This window comes from Polyodon spathula, chromosome 38 (assembly GCF_017654505.1).
Source record: "Polyodon spathula isolate WHYD16114869_AA chromosome 38, ASM1765450v1, whole genome shotgun sequence".
Taxonomy (NCBI): Eukaryota; Metazoa; Chordata; class Actinopteri; order Acipenseriformes; family Polyodontidae; genus Polyodon; species Polyodon spathula.
The window spans coordinates 291915-319414 of NC_054571.1; the positions used below are offsets into that span (position 1 = coordinate 291915).

The window sequence follows — 27500 nt, forward strand, 5'->3', positions numbered from 1 at the left end:
CAGCGCCACCTGAAAGGGTGCAGGCATGGCAAAGAACGAGAGACCATTCTCCTCGCCTTCAACCCTCCTACTGTGTTCAAAATTTAGGTGCATCTGTTATGTTTTGGGTCACACTGACCCGATGCAATTTCAAACTAATTTAAAACAGCCTTAAATTGATTGACTGTTTTTATTTGCAAAAGGTTTGACTCTTTTTCTGCTCTTTCAGTCCAGGAGCTGTGATAAAACTTCTTTGACTGCCAGCCTGGGAGCTTCTCATTCTGGAGAGTCTTTACCAGTGAGATGCTGTTGCAGTACTGACAGAGAAAATGAGGCTCTGCCTACTGTTTGTTTAGAAATATCTCCAGACAGGTGCAGCCATTTCCAGAGATAATAATACAAATATAATAATGGTAAAATAACAAATTGAAGCAGTTTGTTTTAAATCCACACAGATAAACGCCAGGGGTCACAGTGACCCCAAACATCTCATCTGTACACATGACCTGAAAAGTCATAAAATATTATACAGAAAATGAAAAGCAAAACAGCGTTTAAGGCGATTGGAAACAGACCCGAAACCTCACAGGAGGGTTAAGCCAGTCGCGTCTCTCGAATCACAAACCGAGAAACGCGTTCACAGTGACGTCGCTTTCGTTCTGGGAAACACGGTCACGCAGAACGGTCATTCGAGCTTCAATAAAAACATTATTAACAGACCGGGATCTCGCTCTGCTGATAAATGAAATAAAAGAGCTGATTTGAAAGCCGCTGCTAATCTGTTTCACAGAGTAAGCAGACCCTTCCCATTTCGAAGGTGTTTCTCGGTTGCGAGTGAGAGGGGCGGACAGCTCAGCAGGGTTCAGTTTAATTCCAGCTCACCAACACAGGCACAGGCAGCTTGCTGGGGTTGTCAGTGTTGTAGCGCTGAGCCTTGCGGATTGCAAACTTCTCCGTGGGGGGGCACTTCCCAGCGATCTTCTGCTTGTAGGAGGGCACCTGCCTGGGGGGGTCCGGGTTCAAAACGAGAGACACGATCGGCAGGGCGTTACAGAGGGAGGGTGCGCTTGCTTTCCTGGCTCACAGGTTGCTAGTCCTGCTGCTCCAAAGCGAAGCTGCTGCATTTCGTCATTTTTCTTAAAATCTGCCCTTTTTGAACGCAAGGTTGTCTGGAGAATCCTGTTCTTATTCAATTCACACCGTGACATTTCAACGCCCTATACTCAACACACACATGCACAAACACACACACACACACACACACACACACACACTGACACACACTGACACACACACTGACACGCTGACTCCTGCCTGCAACACTGAAACTGCAGGGGGCAGCACGTACCTGAAGAGCTCAACCTCATCGTCCCCAAAGGGGCGCTCCTCTCCCGGGGCTAACATGCTGAGGCAGGCGGCTTTCATAAACACGTACATGGCCTGAGGAAGAGACGGGAGCCAGAACACACTGAGATAACTGTTAAACACACTGAGATTATTATTGAAACACACCGAGATTATGATTGAAACACACTGAGATTATGATTGAAACACACTGAGATTATGATTGAAACACACTGAGATTATTATTGAAACACACTGAGATTATGACTGAAACACACTGAGATTATTACTGAAACACAAAGATGTTACTGTGTTTCTTTAACTGTTTTATTTAAATGATCAGGAGCCAGGAGTTTGATGTTAGATGCTGTATATTGTTCCCTACTTACAGCTTCATGATCATTTCCATATTAATAATAATAATAATAATAGATTAATACTAAACACAAAGATGTTACTGTGTTCATTGAGGGGAGCTCTGAACCCCAGGACTGGGTGCAGCAGCAGCAGCAGCAGGGCTAGTGTGAGTTTCTAACCCTGCTCAAACTCCTGGCTCCTGATCATTGCAATATTAATAATAATAATACTAGACTTCATTGAGGGGAGCTCTGAACCCCAGGACTGGGTGCAGCAGCAGCAGGGCTAGTGTGAGTTTCTAACCCTGCTCAAACTGCTGGCTCCTGATCATTGCAATATTAATAATAATACTAGACTTCATTGAGGGGAGCTCTGAACCCCAGGACTGGGTGCAGCAGCAGCAGGGCTAGTGTGAGTTTCTAACCCTGCTCAAACTGCTGGCTCCTGATCATTGCAATATTAATAATAATACTAGACTTCATTGAGGGGAGCTCTGAACCCCAGGACTGGGTGCAGCAGCAGCAGCAGGGCTGGTGTCAGTTTGTAACACAGTGACAGCGTCCTGAAACGCCCTGCCCGTCAATGTGGGTACCTTGGACCAGCGGCTCTCCTTGCTCAGCAGGTCTGCGTAGAAGTAAGCCATCCTCCAGACCTGCTTGTAGCTGAAGCACCACATGAGCTCCCAGTAACACATGTGATGGAACTGCTTCCATGCCTGCTGGGCAGCACAGCCATCCTCGAAGAGAGAGATCGCCTGCAAGAGCAAATGAGAGAGCTGCATTGACACTACAATGACCAGTGGAAACAGAGACAGTGTAAACCGCTTAAAAATAAATACAGCAAACGCCTGTGTGACCGACGCGCCTCCTGCTCCACTGCATTCAGGGAGCTGGCAGCCGGTTCAGCTTGCTTCCTTCCTGTAAATGACTGAACACACACTGCAGAGCTGCGCATTTCTTTACAATGCCTTTCAACGAAAAAATTAAAAGCCTCAAAGATCAGAAATCTCTCTGCTAAAGATCACAGACATCCACAGTAACTCTACTCAAAGAAACTCTCCCCCCAGCCTCACCTTGTTTATATTCCCCTTGATTTCTTCTATCCTGCCAGCGAAAAACAGGAATATCGCCCCCTGCAGAGAGAGAGAGAGCAATGCAACCAAGAGATTCCTGACTAGCCGTTTCAATCCTAACATTCAAGGTGATGCTAAGCTTTTGGCATTCGCAGTGCACACATACGAAGGGTCAAAAAGCAAATCTTCCACCTGGACCCATGATCACACAAACACAGAGAACTCTGCAGCATCAGCAATGCTATCTCATGATCTCAGCACCACGATACTGGACCCACGATCACACACACAGAGAACTCTGCAGCATCAGCAATGCTATCTCATGACCTCAGCACCACGATACTGGACCCACGATCACACACACACACACAGAGAACTCTGCAGCATCAGCAATGCTATCTCATGACCTCAGCACCACGACACTGGACCCACGATCACACACACACACACAGAGAACTCTGCAGCATCAGCAATGCTATCTCATGACCTCAGCACCACGATACTGGACCCACGATCACACACACACACACAGAGAACTCTGCAGCATCAGCAATGCTATCTCATGACCTCAGCACCACGACACTGGACCCACGATCACACACACACACACAGAGAACTCTGCAGCATCAGCAATGCTATCTCATGACCTCAGCACCACGATCCTGGACCCACGATCACACACACACACATAGAGAACTCTGCAGCATCAGCAATGCTATCTCATGATCTGGACCCTCAGCTGATGCGCTCAGCACCACGACACTGGACCCACGATCACACACACACATTGCAGCATCTAATATCTCATGACACTCAGCACCACGAACTGGACCCACGATCAACACACACACACAGAGAACTCTGCAGCATCAGCAATGCTATCTCATGACCTCAGCACCACGATATTGGACCCACGATCACACACACACAGAGAACTCTGCAGCATCAGCAATGCTATCTCATGACCTCAGCACCACGATACTGGACCCACGATCACACACACACACATGGAACTCTGCAGCATAAATAAATAAATAAATAAATAAATATATTGTACCCACTAATAATTGACTTGCATATTGGGGTCTGCGGCTCAGGTATGGCTTGATTAAGCGCTCTGCATCAGAGATGTCATCGTCACCGGTCCCTGCAGTGAGAACAGAGACAGTGAGACAGGCTGGGGTGCACAGTGAGACAGGCTGGGGTGCACAGCGAGACAGGCTGGGGCAACAGTGCACAGGGTGCACAGTGAGACAGGCTGGGGTGCACAGTGAGACAGGCTGGGGTGCACAGTGAGACAGGCTGGGGTGCACAGGGTGCACAGTGAGACAGGCTGGGGTGCACAGTGAGACAGGCTGGGGTGCACAGTGAGACAGGCTGGGGTGCACAGTGAGACAGGCTGGGTGCACAGTGAGACAGGCTGGGTGCACAGTGAGACAGGCTGGGTGCACAGTGAGACAGGCTGGGTGCACAGTGAGACAGGCTGGGTGCACAGTGAGACAGGCTGGGTGCACAGTGAGACAGGCTGGGGTGCACAGTGAGACAGGCTGGGGTGCACAGGGTGCACAGTGAGACAGGCTGGGTGCACAGTGAGACAGGCTGGGGTGCACAGTGAGACAGGCTGGGTGCACAGTGAGACAGGCTGGGTGCACAGTGAGACAGGCTGGGTGCACAGTGAGACAGGCTGGGTGCACAGTGAGACAGGCTGGGTGCACAGTGAGACAGGCTGGGTGCACAGTGAGACAGGCTGGGGTGCACAGTGAGACAGGCTGGGTGCACAGTGAGACAGGCTGGGTGCACAGTGAGACAGGCTGGGTGCACAGTGAGACAGGCTGGGTGCACAGTGAGACAGGCTGGGGTGCACAGTGAGACAGGCTGGGTGCACAGTGAGATAGGCTGGGGTGCACAGGGTGCACAGTGAGACAGGCTGGGTGCACAGTGGCAGTGGCTGGCACGGGCTCTGCTGTGCTGTGCTGTACCGGTCCTCACCCAGGATGAAGGTGAGGAAGGTGTAGTAACACAGCAGCAGCATGGTACACAGCAGAGAGCGCAGGTTCAGAGAGGAGGCTCCTTCGTGAAGCTGAGCCAGGCCGTACTCCTGCAAGACAGGCAACACAATCCAGTGAGCTCCGGAAACAAATCACTGCCACTCCCCCACGCACACCAACAGTCATCGCCCGTCAATCTCCCACAGGAAAGTTTACCTTGTCCCCAGAAAACCCTGCAAACTCCAGCAGCTTCAAAATCCGAGGAGGGAAAAGAGACAGCGTCTGGAATAGAAAGGAACCAACCGTTACACGACACGGTCACATTATTATTATTATTATTATTATTATTATTATTATTATTATTAGTCATTTAGCAGATGCTTTTATTCTTCCAGAGTCCGACTTCCAGAGACTAGGGGGGTGAACTCTGCATCATCAACTGCAGCTGCTGCTGCTGCAGAGTCTCTTCCAATCGGACCTCGTTTGTTTGGCGTCTCATCCGAAGGACGGAGCACAAGGAGGTTTGGTGACTTGCTCAGGGTCTCACACACAGTGGCTGAGCTGGGATTTGAACCTCCTGGTCTCAAGCCCCTTTCTCTACCCACCGGACCGCCAAGCCTCTTGTGATGTGAAGATGTCACTGTATAGGCAGTCCTGCATTAAGAGGTGCAGCAGCTGGCGATGTAAACAACCTGGACCTGCAACAAAGCCTACTCACCAGGTTGAAGGCGCCGATCCCCAGCGACACCCCCCCTTCCAGGTGGCTGTGGTTCGGTCCTTTGCTGAAGTCGCGAGTCTGGGTGAGCGGATGGAGCTCTCTGTAAGACAGGTGGGCCGGTAAGCAGCTGTGGTCTCACCCACTTCCACATGACTCGGTTTTGTTTTTGTTTTTCTCTGCAGGTCACCTACTTGTAAATCATGTAGCTGCTGCGCACTTTCATCCCTCCTTTGAGAAAACTCACCATGCTTTCATCCTTCAACGAAAAAAACAACGGCAGATTTGAACCGCATCTCAGAGAGGGTCACTGACTGCACTGCACTGCTTTTTAAAAATGTCCTTTCATTCAGTCTCTCCAGTAAAATATACCGTTGATATACATCTCTGGCCCAGAGTTTTGCATCACCCTATAAAACGAACTAATCCTGCTTCATAAAGTCGAGCGAAAGCTGCTGAATAAGGTTAACATATTAAAATACATATCGCTTTTTCAATGTACTATAATAAACTGACATTTGGAAATCTAGCATGAAACACCACTGTGCTGCTGTCACGGCTCCCAGTAGACTCTGCGCGCTCTCGTTTTGCAGTTTCTTTTACACGATGTTCGATGAAAGCTCTCAATCCTGTTCAGATCATTGTTTTTTAATGATGTCTCAATCTTGCAGCTCTGTTCTCACAGGCTGTCAGACTGTGTTGCTCTGGTTTACCTGCAGGAAAGTGAGGGCAGCTCTCTGAAGCAAACACTCTGCATAGCAAGTCTCAGCATGGAGCTCGTCTGGAAACAAAGACAGAAACCAGTGAGGCATTAAACTACAGGAAACCCACACTGTGTGCAATAATCACACACGCACACGCGCACGAGCACACGCACACGCACACACACACACACACACACGCACACACACACACACACGCACACACACACACACACACGCACACACGCTGCCCTTGTCCAGGTATCTTATTGAAATGATCGGGCGCTCGCAGTTTGAATGCTCAGCTTTCATTGCAGCATGAGGCAGTCTGACCCGAGTTTGCAGCTCTGCTCGTATTTCAGGCCCATGATAAAACATGCAGTGTGTGAATGATAGAGGATGTGGAATACACGCCACGGTCTCTTACAGGATCAGACAGCGTCTCCTGAAGGATTGTACTGTGCTCATCTTTTAGAAGAGTGCTGCCCAAAACTATTTCGCTTTTACAAACCTTCTGTAAAACCCTCTCCAGTGGGTTTGGACATCTTGCCAACCACCGTCAACTTCTTCCGAAACCTGGAATTAAAACAACACAGAGATGAACAGAAAAAACACACAGGAGAGCACCGCCAGCAGCACTGAGACACAATGCCACACAGGAGAGCACTGCCAGCAGCACTGAGACACGCTGCCACACAGGAGAGCACTGCCAGCAGCACTGAGACACGCTGCCACACAGGAGAGCACTGCCAGCAGCACTGAGACACAATACCACACAGGAGAGCACTGCCAGCAGCACTGAGACACGCTGCCACACAGGAGAGCACTGCCAGCAGCACTGAGACACAATGCCACACAGGAGAGCACTGCCAGCAGCACTGAGACACAATGCTCAGGACACAGGCAAACATGGACGTGTGACAGACAGGCACACAGACACACACACACAGACACACAGACACACACACAGGTGATGCTGAAGTTTTGTCCAGAGCTGTAGGTCCGCACTGAAAACTGCTTTCTCTTCTCAGGGATCTCTGGACCCCTCTCTGCCCACCTCTGGCACACCGCCTGCGCCTCCTTCATGGTGCGGCCGGCGTTAATGATGTCATCGTGCTCGAAGGTCATCATGGCCCGCATTCCCAGGATGGTCGCGTAGATGAGCGCGTGGTACATGCTGTCACTGATCCTGCAGGGAAGAGGAGAGGAGATGCCAGTGTGGCACAGCGGGATGGCAACGAGACCCCTGCTGTGCAGCAGTGCGATCCACTGTGCTTTAACTGGGAGTTTAATAATCAGACACCCCTGGTCTAGTTACCTAGCTAATCAAACCACACTCCACAGCACTGAATAACTGGAAAAGCCATTTCACGCCAGACCTCTCGACACTTTCCCTTCATGTTCAAATTCATGTTACCACTTCATTAAAAGTGTTTGCCCTTGTTTAACTTTGCCCCTTGCACATGACAGCTTTGCAGATCTCTTCATTCAGCAAGTCCCTTTTTCCTGATAGTTTTTGCCCTAGGTAAATGTTTTCGGAGGGAACAGCACACTAAAAGAAGCCACAACACACATCAATGAAGTAAAGCAAAGAGGAGTGCTGAAGCAGAGCGCTGCGCTCTGTGGATTAATAATTACACAGGGCTGGCTCAGTTCTGTATACTGACGCTGTGGGAAGGGAGCCTCTCTGATAAACCCTTATTTGCATCTCGTTTAACCCAGTGCAAACAGAGAGGCCATTCCTGCCCTGGGTGTGACCTGAGTAAACAGGGCTGTGTCCTGGAGCAGCACAGACAGTTCTGCATCACCTAGAATTTTAGGATTGAGACATAATTAAAAAATATATATATATATATATATATATATATATATATATATATATATATATATATATATATATATATATATATATATATATATATATATAACATTATTTAGATCTTTTATTTCACATCATGTAATCAAAGAAACCACAAAATGATGAAGTCTCCCGGAATCCCTAATAGCAGTACAGCAGAATTTCATGTTAGATTTTGAAATGTCACCTTTTTTAATTGTCAGTTTTTCGTTCAGTAAATGGAAAGCTGTACAGAGCGCTGGGGTGTAATTCAATACGTTAACGTGACATTATTCAGCAGCTTTCATCCCACTTCATGAAGCTAGTTAATTCTGCAGGGTGAAGCGGATGCAAAGCCCTTGTGTGTCCCTTGTTAAAGATGCAGTGATGGTGCAGGGGTGTGTGTGTCCCTTGTTAAAGATGCAGTGATGGTGCAGGGGTGTGTGTGTCCCTTGTTAAAGATGCAGTGATGGTGCAGGGGTGTGTGTGTCCCTTGTTAAAGATGCAGTGATGGTGCAGGGGTGTGTGTGTCCCTTGTTAAAGATGCAGTGATGGTGCAGGGGTGTGTGTGTCCCTTGTTAAAGATGCAGTGATGGTGCAGGGGTGTGTGTGTCCCTTGTTAAAGATGCAGTGATGGTGCAGGGGTGTGTGTGTCCCTTGTTAAAGATGCAGTGATGGTGCAGGGGTGTGTGTGTCCCTTGTTAAAGATGCAGTGATGGTGCAGGGGTGTGTGTGTCCCTTGTTAAAGATGCAGTGATGGTGCAGGGGTGTGTGTGTCCCTTGTTAAAGATGCAGTGATGGTGCAGGGGTGTGTGTGTCCCTTGTTAAAGATGCAGTGATGGTGCAGGGGTGTGTGTGTCCCTTGTTAAAGATGCAGTGATGGTGCAGGGGTGTGTGTGTCCCTTGTTAAAGATGCAGTGATGGTGCAGGGGTGTGTGTGTCCCTTGTTAAAGATGCAGTGATGGTGCAGGGGTGTGTGTGTCCCTTGTTAAAGATGCAGTGATGGTGCAGGGGTGTGTGTGTCCCTTGTTAAAGATGCAGTGATGGTGCAGGGGTGTGTGTGTCCCTTGTTAAAGATGCAGTGATGGTGCAGGGGTGTGTGTGTCCCTTGTTAAAGATGCAGTGATGGTGCAGGGGTGTGTGTGTCCCTTGTTAAAGATGCAGTGATGGTGCAGGGGTGTGTGTGTCCCTTGTTAAAGATGCAGTGATGGTGCAGGGGTGTGTGTGTCCCTTGTTAAAGATGCAGTGATGGTGCAGGGGTGTGTGTGTCCCTTGTTAAAGATGCAGTGATGGTGCAGGGGTGTGTGTGTCCCTTGTTAAAGATGCAGTGATGGTGCAGGGGTGTGTGTGTCCCTTGTTAAAGATGCAGTGATGGTGCAGGGGTGTGTGTGTCCCTTGTTAAAGATGCAGTGATGGTGCAGGGGTGTGTGTGTCCCTTGTTAAAGATGCAGTGATGGTGCAGGGGTGTGTGTGTCCCTTGTTAAAGATGCAGTGATGGTGCAGGGGTGTGTGTGTCCCTTGTTAAAGATGCAGTGATGGTGCAGGGGTGTGTGTGTCCCTTGTTAAAGATGCAGTGATGGTGCAGGGGTGTGTGTGTCCCTTGTTAAAGATGCAGTGATGGTGCAGGGGTGTGTGTGTCCCTTGTTAAAGATGCAGTGATGGTGCAGGGGTGTGTGTGTCCCTTGTTAAAGATGCAGTGATGGTGCAGGGGTGTGTGTGTCCCTTGTTAAAGATGCAGTGATGGTGCAGGGGTGTGTGTGTCCCTTGTTAAAGATGCAGTGATGGTGCAGGGGTGTGTGTGTCCCTTGTTAAAGATGCAGTGATGGTGCAGGGGTGTGTGTGTCCCTTGTTAAAGATGCAGTGATGGTGCAGGGGTGTGTGTGTCCCTTGTTAAAGATGCAGTGATGGTGCAGGGGTGTGTGTGTCCCTTGTTAAAGATGCAGTGATGGTGCAGGGGTGTGTGTGTCCCTTGTTAAAGATGCAGTGATGGTGCAGGGGTGTGTGTGTCCCTTGTTAAAGATGCAGTGATGGTGCAGGGGTGTGTGTGTCCCTTGTTAAAGATGCAGTGATGGTGCAGGGGTGTGTGTGTCCCTTGTTAAAGATGCAGTGATGGTGCAGGGGTGTGTGTGTCCCTTGTTAAAGATGCAGTGATGGTGCAGGGGTGTGTGTGTCCCTTGTTAAAGATGCAGTGATGGTGCAGGAGGTGTGTGTGTCCCTTGTTAAAGATGCAGTGATGGTGCAGGGGTGTGTGTGTCACTTGTTAAAGATGCAGATGATGGTGCAGGGGTGTGTGTGTCCCTTGTTAAAGATGCAGTGATGGTGCAGGGGTGTGTGTGTCCCTTGTTAAAGATGCAGATGATGGTGCAGGGGTGTGTGTGTCCCTTGTTAAAGATGCAGTGATGGTGCAGGGGTGTGTGTGTCCCTTGTTAAAGATGCAGTGATGGTGCAGGGGTGTGTGTGTCCCTTGTTAAAGATGCAGTGATGGTGCAGGGGTGTGTGTGTCCCTTGTTAAAGATGAGTGATGGTGCAGGGGTGTGTGTGTCACTGTTAAAGATGCAGTGAGGTGCAGGGGTGTGTGTGTCCCTTGTTAAAGATGCAGTGATGGTGCAGGGGTGTGTGTGTCCCTTGTTAAAGATGCAGTGATGGTGCAGGGGTGTGTGTGTCCCTTGTTAAAGATGCAGTGATGGTGCAGGGGTGTGTGTGTTCCTTGTTAAAGATGCAGTGATGGTGCAGGGGTGTGTGTGTCCCTTGTTAAAGATGCAGTGATGGTGCAGGGGTGTGTGTGTCCCTTGTTAAAGATGCAGTGATGGTGCAGGGGTGTGTGTGTCCCTTGTTAAAGATGCAGTGATGGTTTCAGGCAAGGCGTGATGGCACTCACTGGGGTCGCAGTTTATCCAGACTCTCCTCAAACTTGTTATTGAGAAAGAGATCCAGAGCCTCCATGCACTCCTTCAAGCATGTCTCCAGGTCTGCAGGGGCGCTGAGGACAGAAACACCGAATAAACACTGAGATCATAGGAACTGGAGGAAACACCGAATAAACACTGAGATCATAGGAACTGGAGGAAACACCGAATAAACACTGAGATCATAGGAACTGGAGGAAACACAGAATAAACACTGAGAGCATAGGAACTGGAGGAAACACCGAATAAACACTGAGATCATAGGAACTGGAGGAAACACAGAATAAACACTGAGATCATAGGAACTGGAGGAAACACCGAATAAACACTGAGATCATAGGAACTGGAGGAAACACAGAATAAACACTGAGATCATAGGAACTGGAGGAAACACAGAATAAACACTGAGATCATAGGAACTGGAGGAAACACAGAATAAACACTGAGATCATAGGAACTGGAGGAAACACAGAATAAACACTGAGATCATAGGAACTGGAGGAAACACAGAATAAACACTGAGATCATAGGAACTGGAGGAAACACAGAATAAACACTGAGATCATAGGAACTGGAGGAAACACAGAATAAACACTGAGATCATAGGAACTGGAGGAAACACAGAATAAACACTGAGATCATAGGAACTGGAGGAAACACAGAATAAACACTGAGATCATAGGAACTGGAGGAAACACCGAATAAACACTGAGATCATAGGAACTGGAGGAAACACCGAATAAACACTGAGATCATAGGAACTGGAGGAAACACAGAATAAACACTGAGATCATAGGAACTGGAGGAAACACAGAATAAACACTGAGATCATAGGAACTGGAGGAAACACCGAATAAACACTGAGATCATAGGAACTGGAGGAAACACAGAATAAACACTGAGATCATAGGAACTGGAGGAAACACAGAATAAACACTGAGATCATAGGAACTGGAGGAAACACAGAATAAACACTGAGATCATAGGAACTGGAGGAAACACAGAATAAACACTGAGATCATAGGAACTGGAGGAAACACAGAATAAACACTGAGATCATAGGAACTGGAGGAAACACCGAACAAACACTGAGATCATAGGAACTGGAGGAAACACCGAACAAACACTGAGATCATAGGAACTGGAGGAAACACAGAATAAACACTGAGATCATAGGAACTGGAGGAAACACCGAACAAACACTGAGATCATAGGAACTGGAGGAAACACAGAATAAACACTGAGAGCATAGGAACTGGAGGAAACACCGAATAAACACTGAGATCATAGGAACTGGAGGAAACACAGAATAAACACTGAGATCATAGGAACTGGAGGAAACACCGAACAAACACTGAGATCATAGGAACTGGAGGAAACACCGAATAAACACTGAGATCATAGGAACTGGAGGAAACACCGAATAAACACTGAGATCATAGGAACTGGAGGAAACACCGAATAAACACTGAGATCATAGGAACTGGAGGAAAGGAGAGCCCCAATCCAGCTCTCCCAATGCAGCTCTCCACAATACAAAACCACTTTGTAATTGACCAGCACCACCACGCCACGGTACTCAGCCCCCTGTCACACTGGGGCTGCATTCTTTTGTGTTACGATGGCTTTGTCACCTGTGTGATCCTCTGTGTCAATCTCATTTAAACATCCTCGAAGCAGCGCGGCCCAGGGCTGCTGTGGGGCCGGTTCATTGCCAGGCAGCGCACGCCACACCCGTCTTAAACACAGAGCAGAATCGCTGCCACACCTCTCACCCACACAGTGCAGCCACCTCCCACTGATCCACCCCAGAGACAAACAGGGGGCTTAAACACGCAGGCCCGCGCTTTAACACTCCCAGAGACTGCGTTTCATGGGCAAGCTGAAAACAGGGTTCATTTTCTCTGTGTGTCATATTTTGGGTGTTGATATCTGCAGTTGTGATGATGTCACCGCATTGTGATGTCATTTACAAAAACTGCAACATGATAAAAAAAAAAAAATGTCTGTGGCTGGTTGGTTGAATGACATCACATGCAGTGACATCATCAAAACTTTACAGGCTGCAATTGGTTAGAAGAAATGGCATCACAATGCTTTGACATCATCACTGAACGCAGTGTTGACAGGAGTTGAAGTAAATGAAGAGGTAAGACATGTTTATCTGTTTCTGCTGTTAATGGTTTGAAAATATATTATAGTTTAATGATAAACACTTAAATTATAATTTAATGATAGACATTTAAAATATATTATATTTTAATAACAGACATTTAAAATATATTATAATTTAATGATAGACATTTAAAGTGTTGTTCTAAGATATAAAAAATGAAGGCTATATTTTTTTAAAGCTTTTAAGTTAATCTTGAAAGTAAGGATTTTGCTGTTATATTTAAGGCTGTAAATGATCAGTTTCTATTGTAATCCACAGCGTTAGTTGTATTAACTGCAAAACGATTCACTATTCAAAATGATATTTGAGAGGTCTGGAATGCTTCCATATCTGCAGTTCTGATGATGATGTCACCGCATTGTGACGTCATTTCAAGCCAGACAACGGCAGTCATTTTAAAAACCTGATTAAAAAAACAAACAAAAAAAAAAAAAAATGGCTGTGGCTGGTTAGTTGAATGACATCATAAAGAAGTGACATCATCAGAACTCTACAGGATGCAATTGGTTAGATGAAGTGGCATCACAATGCTTTGACATCATCACTCAACGCAGGCAGGTTAGAAGATTGCTGTCCTGTTTAAATCTGTATCATACTCTGTGACTGGCACACTGTGGAACTGTTCAAGATGAGTGTTAAAGATGCAGTGATGGTGCAGGGGTGTGTGTGTCCCTTGTTAAAGATGCAGTGATGGTGCAGGGGTGTGTGTGTCCCTTGTTAAAGATGCAGTGATGGTGCAGGGGTGTGTGTGTCCCTTGTTAAAGATGCAGTGATGGTGCAGGGGTGTGTGTGTCCCTTGTTAAAGATGCAGTGATGGTGCAGGGGTGTGTGTGTCCCTTGTTAAAGATGCAGTGTGTGCAGGGGTCCCTTGTTAAAGATGCAGTGATGGTGCAGGGGTGTGTGTGTCCCTTGTTAAAGATGCAGTGATGGTGCAGGGGTGTGTGTGTCCCTTGTTAAAGATGCAGTGATGGTGCAGGGGTGTGTGTGTCCCTTGTTAAAGATGCAGTGATGGTGCAGGGGTGTGTGTGTCCCTTGTTAAGTGATGGGGTGTGTGTGTGATGTTAAAGTGCAGTGATGGTGTGGGTGTGTCCCTTGTTAAAGATGCAGTGATGGTGCAGGGGTGTGTGTGTGTTAAAGGCTCCAGGTCTCCAGGGAAGACCATGAGAAGTCACACTGAAAGCAGTGATGGATGTATCCTTAAAACACGAAAGAGCTATTCTGGATATTGTTTAGAAAAAGTGTCCCTATTAGCCCTAAATGATTCCTTACTGGGGCGTGATGATGGTGCTCCCTTTCCAAGCTGTCCCTCCTAAATGCCTGGATCCTGCTATTATTTTCTTATTATTCCTTATTATTATTATTATTATTATTATTATTATTATTATTATTATTATTATTGAAGAATAATCACTGAGATTCAATGTGTTTTAATAAGGAGGTTCCAGGAATGATGCCAGATTGGATGTGTGATGAGTTTGTGTTTATTTTCATGGATGTGAAAATCGGTCTCTTTTTTTTTTTCCTGGTTAAAGAATGAATAAATAAATCAAATAAAAAACATTTCAGATTTCTATTCCTGCTCGGAATGTTCACTGCAAGATCTGAATTCTGTTCCTGTAGGGTCCTTTTTAAAAGGAGGTCTCAGTCCTATCATCGCAGAGCTGGGGGGGTTCTATTAAAGTTCCGTGCAGATTTGATGCTCGCGTGTCACTCCCATGACTTGATTATCAAAGAGCCACCTTCCCTTTGAAGTCAATGTTTTGCTGTTTTTCCCCATTTTTTCAATAGTTACAAAATGACGAAGAGACCAGACGACATGTCACCAGGGCTGTGGGCTCTGGCCACCCAACAAGGCATCAGGGAGTTTCAGAAGGGTCAACGGAAAATTACAACTAATCAAAAATCCCTCCTGAGCCCCACCCTGGAAATGGATGAGGATCCTGCTGCAGGACCAGCTCATATAAGATCAAAGCGCCCTGATGATCTGGATCAATGCAAAATAACACCTGATGAAAAATCCCTCCTGAGCCCCACCCTGGAAATGGAAGAGGCTCCTGCTGCAGGACCAGCTCTTATAAGATCAAAGTGCCCTGATGATCTGGATCAATGCAAAATAACACCTGATGAAAAATCCCTCCTGAGCCCCACCCTGGAAATGGAAGAGGCTCCTGCTGCAGGACCAGCTCTTATAAGATCAAAGTGCCCTGATGATCTGGATCAATGCAAAATAACACCTGATGAAAAATCCCTCCTGAGCCCCACCCTGGAAATGGAAGAGGCTCCTGCTGCAGGACCACCTCTTATAAGATCAAAACGCCCTGATGATCTGGATCAATGCAAAATAACACCTGATGAAAAATCCCTCCTGAGCCCCACCCTGGAAATGGAAGAGGCTCCTGCTGCAGGACCAGCTCTTATAAGATCAAAGTGCCCTCGCAACAAGCAGCTGATTGTAGAACGAAAAGTGCCTCAGATCGTTCGGCCTTCGAACAGAGTCCTCTGCCTGCAGAGGAAGCACAGGAGGGTGAACCCCCAGCAATCAGAAGAGAGCAGCTGCAGCCAGCCAGCGCCAGCGGCACCTCCTGCAAAGAAGACCAACAGGGCAACGACAACCTCTGAGCCCAAAGACGTGGAGGACCGCAAAGAGAAGGGAAAGTGGTGGGGGTGGGTTAGTAGATTTTGCATCAGGTTTTCTGAGGGATTATTCCCCAAGTGTGTCTCACCACATCCTCGCAGCGCAGGCAAATGAGTGCCCTGTGCCCCCCCGTACCCCCCCGTGCCCCCCACGGGGGGACAACCACCGTGCCCCCCCTTCAGGCAAAAAAGAGGCAAAAATCTTCAATGAATGTCGTTTGCATTATACTCAAACAAACACGAGTGAAAATAAAGCGATCGTCCTGCTGTTGTGTTATTTGAAGAGGCCGCTGAGAGGCGTAGCGTTGTTCTGTCTGCTGGTTAATCGCCATGCTGTCGTGATGACATCATTAAAGAGCTCGACGCAGCGCCGGCCCCGAAATAATCACCCTTATTCTATTAAACTGCTCTCATCCCAAGCAAGCTGGAGCTGATTAACAAACAGGGGGTTTGCAGTCTCGATCAGAGGGGCTTCAGGATTGATCACAAGGGGACTGGGAACTTGAACTGGGAATTGATTTTGAAAAAAGGAACTGGGAATTGAAAAACAGGACTTGATCCCCCCCCCAACCCCCCCCCCGGGTCTAATCAATACCACGTGTCTTGCAATGCATTGCACACCTGCGCAGTGTCACACCTCAGCCCACACGGTTCGACTTCACAGGTTACCTGATGTCACTCGGGGGCGGAGTCAGAACCTCAGCTTGGCCAATCATCACCGCGCACAGCAATTCATTTTTTTTTTAATATAGAGCTGTTTCACGGTTATTAATGCATTATCAATAGGCTATTGGTATTATTCATAATTATCATTATCAATGTCGGTATTAAACCAGATATGAGGTTCAGTCCGAGGTTGAGCAGGGGGCAGTAACTTCACACGGGGGCATTTCATCCACCCTCACCTCAGAAACACAGAACAAGCAGAGAATGATCTTTCTCCGTGTTTAAATGTCGCTGTGGCTCATTGAAACGAGCTGACTTCACGCATTCTCCCAGAGCCGTGCAATTAATACTGGAAACAACGACAACAACAAGACCGGTTTTGTTCATAAATACTTTTTTTTTATAAACTAAAGAAGCAGGGTCAACTTAATTGCGTCGATTTGCTTTGGAAAACGCGTTAATGACAGGGTTAATAATTGAATGATTACAGTTTGAAAAGTGTTTTTTTTTTTTTAAATCTAATCAGCAGTCGTACTGTGAACGTGGCACCCGTCGACTCGGAATGTAACCCGTATGTTGATCAGTAAACTCAATATTTTTAATATTAAACACATTGCAAAATAATAACCCACAATTGGCACCGATAGACTGCACGCAAAATACAAAGAGACAACTTTGCAAACTTGAACGGGTGCGCCGGGCTTACCTGACTCCGGCCGCCGACTCTCCGGGGGCGAGCATTGCTTCTCAAACGCGATCTCAGGTTCAAGGATACTGTTTCTTTTTATATATATATATTATAAACCCCCCCAGGTAAGCTGGGAATTGGAAACCTCCCCCCCAGCCAATGCGGATAAGCAGCCGCTCCTGTCCGGGCTGCCTCTCTCAAATCCACCTGCTGCGCAAACAGCGGCTGTGCTGGAACTCCAGGAACGGCACCGCCCGCACCGGCACTGGGGCCGCTCCAGGGGGGGGGCGACGGGACAGTGGAACGGCTCTTCCAGCCCCCCCCCGGCTACTGCTGCCTTTCAAACACCGGGGCATTCTTTATCATCGGCATCATCATATCAACCCAGACGTGGGTCAAAATGAGAGGGCTTGTGTTTTGAAATTAGTTTTTGTGTGTGTTTTGAAATGAGTTTTGAAACAATGGAATACACTATATAGCAGAGACAGGTACCGCGTTGTAAGATTTGAATATAGACAGTAACGAGTCGTTGTCATGCCGTCAAAAACCTACAAAATACCTCCAGTGTTTTCATTCAAACACCCTTGAGAAAGAGATGGACAACACATGGAAACGTTGGGCAGCTGGGCTCTGGAGCTAATTACACACACACACACACACACACACACACACACACACACACACACACACACACATATATATATATATATTGCACATTCAGCCGGTAAGGGCAGTTTGTAACTGTGCGAGTCTCTCTGGTGTCACCGCGGTCTCAGGCGCGGTATTCATTTGCGAGTCAAATGAGATTCGTTACCCACGACACAGAGCTCTTCAGCTGTGGTCAGGAGTTTTGCATCACCTACAAGAGCCCTAATCATGAAAGAAAAAAAAAAAACATGACGGATACATGCACATAATCTAGAGCTTACATTTAACATCGCTGTAATCAAACGACAAAATGATAACTTTGACAATTCGCTGTGTGAACGTCACTTTCATTCTACTGCGTGAAGCACAATTAGTTCTACACAGACTTTGGTCATTTATTTTATTATTAATTTCCCCTCGCATGCAGTAAAACTACCCCTTGAAGTAACCCTAACCAGCCCGCCCTTCTTATATATTGACACACGGAGCGCAGCTGAACGGGAAAGCCCTCAATATAAACAAGATCGCTCACAGAGGCAGGCAGGTGTCGCGTCTGTATCGCATGATGATAAACCCTGCGGGGTACTCACTGCTACCTGAAATCCGCTCTGTGCATTGAGCAGAACCCAGCTGGAAATACAGGGCTCTTCTTAGCAAGGAGGGGTTACCCCTTCAAATCTGGGGGTGACACCTGGAGAGGCGCTGGTCCGGACTGAGCTGCAGGGACCGTCCCAGCAGAACGCCGAGGGGAACTATAACAGGCGCGCCGGCGAGGCTATAGGCTTGCGTGAGCTCCTGGCGCACTCATTATCTGCCACTCTGGTTAATTAAGGATACCCTTGCCCTGTAATTGCGCCTCTTTATCTGTTACACGCTCGGCCTCAACCCCGGAGTGTTACTGGTCATGCAAGCAGTTCTGCCAGCTCAACGCCGGTTTCATAGATAGAAATACTAGATGATAAATCTCACACCCAAGTTGCTGTAAAATAGTGACACTGTGTGCGATAAAGAAGCAAATGTGATTCACTGCTTGTTTTGACACGATGAACACAGGCAGGCTCAGTGTGTTTCATGTCCAGTTGCAGAGCGGGCTGCAGAAGGAACCGGCCCCAGTTTCACACTGGGAACGAGATGAGATTGAGCTGCAGGTTAAAACTGGGCCCGTTCCGTTAAAGGATCCTGGGCTCCGCTCCCTTCCGAGTCACGCGTGAGCAGGACCGGGTCGCCCAGCGCATCGGCCTCATGCCTCACCTGCCCAGAGGAATCTTCAACCCGGGCTCGCAGCCCTCCGACAGGAAAGTGAAGGAGTGACAGCCACCTGACCCTGACCCTGACCCCGACCCAGGAGTGGAACCCAACCCCCCCGGTCCTGGTGTATCACCCAACCCCAGCCCCCTGCTGGACACCCCCAGGAGGAGCCCGCATCGCCCAGCCATCCCTCAACACCTGCGCAGAGGAATCTTCAACCCGGGCTCGCAGCACTCCGCCAGGAAAGTGAAGGAGTGAGTACCACCTGACCCTGACCCTGACCCGACCCCGACCCCACACCCTCAACCTTGACCCCCACCCCACCCCGACCCAAGTGGGGGTTCAAACACTATGTTAGTTATACCTCCTTTCTGGGAAATTAAAGAAGCAAATGAGTTTACTCATGGAAGCAATCTTCCAAATCTTTTTTTTTTTTTTTTTTTTAAAAAGCAGTTGTGAGATTTGTTAAGAAATAATAATACTAATAATAATAATAATAACAACAACATCGAATTTAATAAAAAGCCAAAGCATGCGTTTGAAGAAGCTGAGTGATTGATATCAGACGTCCCGGCTTCCAAGACTCAAGGCTGTGCATCTGAATCCCTCCAAGACACAGAGACGGGGAGTCGAACACCTTTCCACTCGACTATGACATCACAACCTGGGGGCTGGGGGGGGGCAGTTCAATCTCATGACACAGCATGACAGCTCAGCACTACGCTGCAGAATACAATCACTGTGTGCTACCATCGACAGAGGGGTAACCCCCACCCCCCAGCACTGAAATAACAGCCCCCGCACTGCCAAAGAGTCCGATGATACGCAGATGACAAAATCCTCAAAAAAAAAAAACACAAGAATTTCAGACGGGATTCCCCACCCCGACGATCTGGAGCAAGGTTAAAGCATCTCCTATTATTTTGACAGCAGTTCTGTTTCTGGGGGGGTGGACAGACAGAGGGTGGGGGGGGCACAGATAAAGCCGCTCCACAGCCGAGGGGGTGATTGTGATCGCGAGTCGCCAGGGGGAGGGAGAGCTGCTCTGAAGCGCTCCTGTGTGGCACGCGGCTCACTTCACAAGCGGCCGGGTCTTGTCGTCGTCACCACACTGGTGCGCTTTGTATTTCTGGACCTCTGCCATGTACATGTGCCAGGCGTCTCCTTTGTCTGCATCGACCTGGAGAAAGAAGAAAAGGGAGGGACTATTTAAAAGAAAGAAAATAGATTAGGTCTTCATGGATCCAAAACAACACTCCTGCAACACCAAACTAAAACTCAGAATAATACACCGAGATCCAAGCCAGAATATAAACAAGTGCGAGTTTCTAACTCCTGATCATTGCAATATTAATAATAATATTAGACTTCATTGAGGGGAGCTCTGAACCCACAGTATGAAAAGGTAACGGCACACCACAATTTGCATTTTGTCCCGACTGTGAAGAACTAAAAGGGAATCACAGCCTACCTCCGACTCCAACTTTTTCTTCTTGGCTACCATCCCAGTCTTGAGGGCTAGCTTGGCGCCGCCTCTCCTCTTGCCCACCTGGGTTAAGGGACAGAAGACTGCAACCGTTATACGAAGCCTGGCACTGGCACTGCTGAGCACTACACAACAGAACAGGGAGCCTGCGATTAGACCTCATCGATCGCCCGCACCCCGCGGGTCAACGCAGCGCCAGAGACCGAGCGAGGAGGCGGGGGGGGGGAATCAGATTACAAAAAAAAAAGAAAATTATCACGCCCGACCACCAGCGGCGCCCCTCGGAGATCCCCCCCCCCCCTTGAAGATTTTTCAGCTGCGTCTCTCTCTCTCAATGCCAGTCCCGAACACCCGCCTGGCAGAACCACGCCCCGGGTCCACACCTGTGCGCCCCCACCCCCGGGACAAGAAGACACGAACGCGGGGCACTCGACACAGAAATGCACCAATACATACATCAATGACATCATATACACACACATATACACACATATACACACACACATATACATATATATATAATGTGCAATTATTAATATTATCTGTGTGCAGGTAAAGCTGAACCCAAACGTACTGTACGCGTGCATAACAAACGATGCATGAAAACACATTAATAATAATAACTATATATATATATTATAGGTCATTATTATTATTGTTATTTTGAATATACCGACACCAGCGAAGCCTCTTACAATGCTCGTCACTCTACCGCCACTTTTTGCTGGCGGCTCTTTGCCCGTCGCCCCCTCTCCTCCTGCTCCTGCTTCTTCTTCTTCTTTCTCCTCGCCTTCGCCTCTCTCCCTTTTCCTCTTCTCCGCTTCCATTTTCTTCTTGAAGAGATCCATGAAGCTCCCGTCGTTTGCGAACGCGTTGGCGGCCGGCGGGGCGGCGGGGCTGCTGCTGCCGGGCTCGCTGGGCTCGCTGTTATCTCCGCCCCTGTTGCATGCGGCTGCCCGGTCCATGTTTTAAGGATTACTCGGGTGTTTCAGTATATGTGTGTCGGCTCGTCTCTCCGGCACGCTGTGCTGTTTTGATGTTTGCTTGCCCGGTATCACAGCCCCGGTCACTGATGTCGGGATTGCGAGGCTACTGCAGCGGGGAGCCGTGCAGAGACACGCCGGGCATGCTCCCGTGGGGTTAAATCCACACTCACAATCAGCTTCGGGTTTTTATCCAGGGTTTGTTTGGGTTTTTGTGTGTGTGTGTGTTTAGAAGTTCCTCTCGTCGCCGGCCATCTTTGTAATAAGCGAGTCACCAAGCACGTCAACTCTCTCTCTCTCTCTCTCTCTCTCTCTTTTTTTTAGTTCAGAAACTGACGCCATTTCGGATCTGCACTGGAGCCCGTGTCCCGTAGGAAGCAATGCAGCTTTAGAGCCAGCATGGCGGGCAGTGGGACGCAGTTTCTCCTCTATTGAAAAAACCCTCCCCGCCTCTGTTTTGCGACGCCCGAATCCAGCCAATCAGATCCCGCGGACGCGGCACACGTGATTCCGCTTTTGCGCCGGTCTCTTGAGTCAAGCTTTTTCCGGGCTCCAGCGCTTGCGTCGTGACGGTGGAAGCACGCTGGGCTCCACTTTGAGGAGTGCTCAGCCGGCCGACTCTATTGTAACTATTTATTCAGATTAAAATGCACAAGGAGTTGCTACACATGAGTTGTTGTTGTTGTGCGGGAAACAGAGTCCAGTTACGTAAATAAAGTAGTTTTTTTTTTGTCATTTAAAAAAATAAAAATAAAAAGTTTGTGGTCGAGCGGTTAAATAAACGCTACTTCTCTAGTGTGAGGATTTTGTCTCTTTTTTTGTGTTTTGTTCTGTATCCGGTGTTAGCAACCGTTGCGGATGTATTGTTTGCTACAGAGAAATATACCTTGAGAATATAAACTAACTGCACCGTCAACAAGGTGTGCTCTCTGATGAAGTGCAGAGCACAGGGACCATATATACACACACACACCAATAACAATTACAATTGAGAAGCAAGTTATCAATTTAAACATAAACAGACCACTCAAAACCGAGAGGGTATTGCACACCATGCAGCCACACATTATCTATCTATGTCTTGCCGTCTATCTCTCTATCTATACAAACACACTACAAATTAATAAAGCAGCGTTTGTTTTTCCATTTTGAATTTATTTGTTTGTATCCACCACATTGTTTTCTTGTCCAGCGCACGGGACTACAGCATGAATTAATAACAGCACTGCAACACAAGAGAGAGATAAACAAGCTTACAGTGTTATAGAAAAGAAAACCAAAGAATTTCAAAGCACGTACAAGAAAACAGCATCTCATTATTATTATTATTATTATTATTATAAACATTTTTTTAAAAATCGATGAGTTTAAACAATAAAACACGATTCAATTATCGACCACGATCCGTAGTTCGCTAAGTGTCCAGCAGGGGGCAGTGTACCGGGAGCGATTCATCCACCAGCACTCCCAGCACATAAGACTTTTACAACCCCACTGTCTCTCTCTGCTTCTAAGAGATCAAACCCAGGCAGCCCACTGTCTCTCTCTGCCTCTTATAAGAGATCAAACCCAGGCAGCCCACTGTCTCTCCCTGCCTCTTATAAGAGATCAAACCCAGGCAGCCCACTTTCTCTCCCTGCCTCTAAGAGATCAGACCCAGGCAGCCCACTGTCTCTCCCTGCCTCTAAGAGATCAAACCCAGGCAGCCCACTGTCTCTCTCTGCCTCTAAGAGATCAAACCCAGGCAGCCCACTGTCTCTCCCTGCCTCTAAGAGATCAAACCCAGGCAGCCCACTGTCTCTCTCTGCCTCTAAGAGATCAAACCCAGGCAGCCCACTGTCTCGCTCCACTCAGCTGCTTGCAGATCCGCACTGCAGGGGATAGTAAAATAAATGAAGGCCCAGCGTCTGGAATTGGAATTAGTGTTCATTTTAATATCGGTGTGCGTTTGCATCTTCCATATGTATCGCTATATGTGTGTGTGTGTGTGTCCCTCCCCTCTCCTCTCCTCTCCTCTCCCCTCCCCTCTCAATCCCTCTCTCCTCTCCCTCCCTCACGCAGGCTGTTTCCTTCTCAGATTCTGCATCTACAAAAAAAAAAAAAAAACAAAATCAAAACCCTAATTAAAAAAAGACAAATAATATAAAAGAAGATTCTGAGTTCCTCAGATCTGGGTTCAGTCTTACCTCACTCTCCACCATTCTCAGCCTGTACAGGGCGTCTTTAGCTGCCTCCTGTTCAACAACAACAAAAGAGACACGTTTATCATCCTTCCCTTGAAGAGAGCAGACTGCAGAGGAAAGAGACTGGAGGAGGAGACTGTGGGTCTGCCTACCCTGTTCCCTTCACTGGAGAAGCGCTTCACTGAATCACCGAGTCCCTGAGCCAGCCTGTCCAGCACAGCTTCATATTCTGCAAGAGAGAACACACGCTGTCACTCACGCACGCAGTCACACTGTCACACACGCAGTCACACTGTCACACACGCTGTCACACACACACGCACACACGCTGTCACACACGCACGCTGTCACTCACGCACGCTGTCACACACAGTCACAGTCACGCAGTCACACACGCAGTCACACACACACACACACGCAGTCACACACACACACGTGTCAGTGTGCGTCAGTGCGAGACAGTGTCACACACGCAGCGTGACAAGTGTGTGCGTCAGTGTGTGCGACAGTCACAGTGCGTCCAGTCAGTGTGACAGTGTGTGCGTCAGTGCGTGTGTGTGCGTGTGTGTGCAGTCACACAGTGTGACACACGCTGTCACGACAGTCACCCGTGTGCACACGCAGTGACACACGTGTGCGACAGTGTGCAGTCACGCAGTGTGTCGTTCAGTGTGCAGTGTGTGCGCAGTGTCACACACACAGTGTCACATCACGCGTGCACAGGAGTGTCACACAACAGTGGTCAGTGTGCGACAGTGTGTGTGTTGCGACAGTGGCAGTGTGTGTCCGTCAGGTGTGTAGACAGTGAGTGTGGTGGTGTGGTCAGTGTGTCACACACACACACGCACACACGCAGTCACACACGCTGTCACTCACACACGCAGTCACACTGTCACACACGCAGTCACACACGCTGTCACTCACACACACACACACACTGTCACACACGCACACACACACACACGCAGTCACACTGTCACACACACACACACTGTCACACACGCAGTCACACACGCTGTCACACACAGTCACTCACACACGCAGTCACACACACACACACTGTCACTCACACACACACACACACGCAGTCACACACGCTGTCACACACACGCTGTCACACACGCACGCAGTCACACTGTCACACACGCAGTCACACACACACACACACGCAGTCACACACGCAGTCACACACTGTGTCACACACGCAGTCACACTGTCACACACGCAGTCACACACACTGTCACACACACGAGTCACACTGTCACACACGCAGTCACACACGCTGTCACTCACACACGCAGTCACTCACACACGCAGTCACACACACACACACGCACACACACACACGCAGTCACACTGTCACACACGCAGTCACACAGTCACACACACTGTCACTCACACACGCAGTCACACACACAGTCACACACACACGCAGTCACACACACTGTCACACACGCAGTCACACACACACGCACACACACACAGTCACACACACACTCACACACGCAGTCACACACACACACACACACACTGTCACACTGTCACACACGCAGCACACACACTGTCACACACACACACGCACACACACACTGTCACACACACACACGCAGTCACACTGTCACACACGCAGTCACACACACACGTGCAGTCACACTGTCACACACGCAGTCACACACACACGCTGTCACACACACGCAGTCACACAGTCACACACGCAGTCACACACACACGCACTCACACTGTCACACACACAGTTACACACGCTGTCACACTGTCACACACGCTGTCACACAGTCACACACGCTGTCACACACAGTCACTCACACACGCAGTCACACACAGTCACACTGTCACTCACACAGTCACACACACTGTCACACACAGTCACACACACTGTCACTCACAGTCACTCACACACGCAGTCACACACACTGTCACTCACACGCAGTCACTGTCACACACATGCAGTCACACACACTGTCACTCACACACACACACACACACACACACACACACACACACACACACACACACACAGTATTACCTCAGTATTTCCGCCCTACCAAGGCTAGAAGTGCCCCCCCTCACCCCCTCCAGTCAGTACCTCTCTGTGGACCGGGCTCGGCTCTCTCCAGCTGGTTCTGCTGCCACTGGATCCTTTGGCTCACCTCCCTGTGGCTCTGCAGCAGGTCCCTGGGGACCTCCCTCTGCGCTCGCTTGTACCCCATTATCTGCAGGGAGAGAGGGGCACAGCTCAGAGACACAGCACAGAGACACAGCTCAGAGACACAACACAGCACAGCGGCACAGCAGAGACAATACAGAGACACAGCACAGCACAATGGCACAGCAGAGACACAATAAAGAGACACAACACAGCACAATGGCACAGCAGAGACACAGCTCAGCACAGAGACACAGTACAGAGGCACTGCACAGCGGCACAGCTCAGCAAAGCTCATCTCATCTCTTACCTTCCTCTCCGCTCTCTCCTTGTCATAGTTCAGCAAACTCAGGCTGTGGAATTTATAAACCTCCCGACTGCAGAGGAAACGAGAGAAGGCACTCAGTGCAGTGAAACGAAACACCCCAATACACCCCAATACACCCCGAGGCACTCAGTGCAGTGAAATGAAACACCCCAATACACCCCGAGGCACTCAGTGCAGTGAAACTAAACACCCCAATACACACCAATACACCCCGAGGCACTCAGTGCAGTGAAACGAAACACCCCAATACACCCCAATACACCCCGAGGCACTCAGTGCAGTGAAACCAAACACCCCAATACACCCCGAGACACTCAGTGCAGTGAAACCAAACACCCCAATACACCCCCACTGCCTCCCCCCGTCCACACTATTACCCAATACACCCCACTGCCTCCCCCAGTCCCTCCTCAGCTCCACTAGAGCCACACTGCTTCCCTCCCAGTCCCTCCTCAGCTCCACTAGAGCCACACTGCTTCCCTCCCTCCCAGTCCCTCCTCAGCTCCACTAGAGCCACACTGCTTCCCTCCCTCCCAGTCCCTCCTCAGCTCCACTAGAGCCACACTGCTTCCCTCCCTCCCAGTCCCTCCTCAGCTCCACTAGAGCCACACTGCTTCCCTCCCTCCCAGTCTCTCCTCAGCTCCACTAGAGCCACACTGCTTCCCTCCCTCCCAGTCCCTCCTCAGCTCCACTAGAGCCACACTGCTTCCCTCCCTCCCAGTCCCTCCTCAGCTCCACTAGAGCCACACTGCTTCCCTCCCTCCCAGTCCCTCCTCAGCTCCACTAGAGCCACACTGCCTCCCTCCCAGTCCCTCCTCAGCTCCACTAGAGCCACACTGCTTCCCTCCCTCCCAGTCCCTCCTCAGCTCCACTAGAGCCACACTGCTTCCCTCCCTCCCAGTCCCTCCTCAGCTCCACTAGAGCCACACTGCCTCCCTCCCTCCCAGTCCCTCCTCAGCTCCACTAGAGCCACACTGCTTCCCTCCCTCCCAGTCCCTCCTCAGCTCCACTAGAGCCACACTGCCTCCCTCCCTCCCAGTCCCTCCTCAGCTCCACTAGAGCCACACTGCCTCCCTCCCTCCCAGTCCCTCCTCAGCTCCACTAGAGCCACACTGCTTCCCTCCCTCCCAGTCCCTCCTCAGCTCCACTAGAGCCACACTGCTTCCCTCCCTCCCAGTCCCTCCTCAGCTCCACTAGAGCCACACTGCTTCCCTCCCTCCCAGTCCCTCCTCAGCTCCACTAGAGCCACACTGCTTCCCTCCCTCCCAGTCCCTCCTCAGCTCCACTAGAGCCACACTGCTTCCCTCCCAGTCCCTCCTCAGCTCCACTAGAGCCACACTGCTTCCCTCCCTCCCAGTCCCTCCTCAGCTCCACTAGAGCCACACTGCTTCCCTCCC

The 27500-nt window shown here is 49.1% G+C and overlaps 3 protein-coding genes across 4 annotated transcripts in view; all 3 read right to left on the reverse strand.

Moving 5' to 3' along the window:
- zgc:158403 (tetratricopeptide repeat protein 39A) overlaps positions 1-17658 on the reverse strand; it is a 25152-nt gene extending 7494 nt beyond the window's left edge. Inside the window, exons 1-14 of the mRNA XM_041235631.1 lie at positions 17082-17658; positions 10872-10973; positions 7214-7345; positions 6668-6732; positions 6169-6236; positions 5650-5714; positions 5459-5558; positions 4957-5022; positions 4742-4850; positions 3814-3899; positions 2753-2812; positions 2273-2434; positions 1328-1419; positions 862-982 (exon numbers count right to left, since the gene is read on the reverse strand). Coding sequence (XP_041091565.1) covers positions 862-982; positions 1328-1419; positions 2273-2434; positions 2753-2812; positions 3814-3899; positions 4742-4850; positions 4957-5022; positions 5459-5558; positions 5650-5714; positions 6169-6236; positions 6668-6732; positions 7214-7345; positions 10872-10973; positions 17082-17116 — 1263 coding nt within the window. The 5' untranslated portion in view covers positions 17117-17658. The remainder of the gene's footprint in view (positions 1-861; positions 983-1327; positions 1420-2272; positions 2435-2752; positions 2813-3813; positions 3900-4741; positions 4851-4956; positions 5023-5458; positions 5559-5649; positions 5715-6168; positions 6237-6667; positions 6733-7213; positions 7346-10871; positions 10974-17081) is intronic.
- A 1795-nt stretch (positions 17659-19453) lies between these two features.
- On the reverse strand, positions 19454-21714 carry trir (telomerase RNA component interacting RNase). Of its 2 annotated transcripts, none has more exons than XM_041235840.1 (3): positions 21119-21714; positions 20431-20570; positions 19454-20139 (listed from the first exon to the last, which is right to left on the reverse strand). In XM_041235840.1, the coding sequence occupies exons 1-3, from the start codon at positions 21408-21410 to the stop codon at positions 20032-20034; spliced, it is 540 nt and encodes a 179-aa protein (XP_041091774.1). In that variant the 5' UTR covers positions 21411-21714; the 3' UTR covers positions 19454-20031. The 2 variants fall into 2 exon arrangements, with proteins under 2 accessions (XP_041091774.1, XP_041091775.1); XM_041235841.1 differs by having other exon boundaries at positions 20431-20508; positions 21141-21712.
- An 852-nt stretch (positions 21715-22566) lies between these two features.
- The window catches only part of LOC121304462 (coiled-coil and C2 domain-containing protein 1A-like), a 9339-nt gene continuing 4405 nt past the window's right edge, over positions 22567-27500 (reverse strand). The window contains exons 2-6 of the mRNA XM_041235617.1: positions 26086-26152; positions 25716-25842; positions 23764-23840; positions 23615-23662; positions 22567-23514 (exon numbers count right to left, since the gene is read on the reverse strand). Of these exons, the coding sequence (XP_041091551.1) occupies positions 23482-23514; positions 23615-23662; positions 23764-23840; positions 25716-25839 (282 nt within the window). The 5' untranslated portion in view covers positions 25840-25842; positions 26086-26152 and the 3' untranslated portion in view covers positions 22567-23481. The remainder of the gene's footprint in view (positions 23515-23614; positions 23663-23763; positions 23841-25715; positions 25843-26085; positions 26153-27500) is intronic.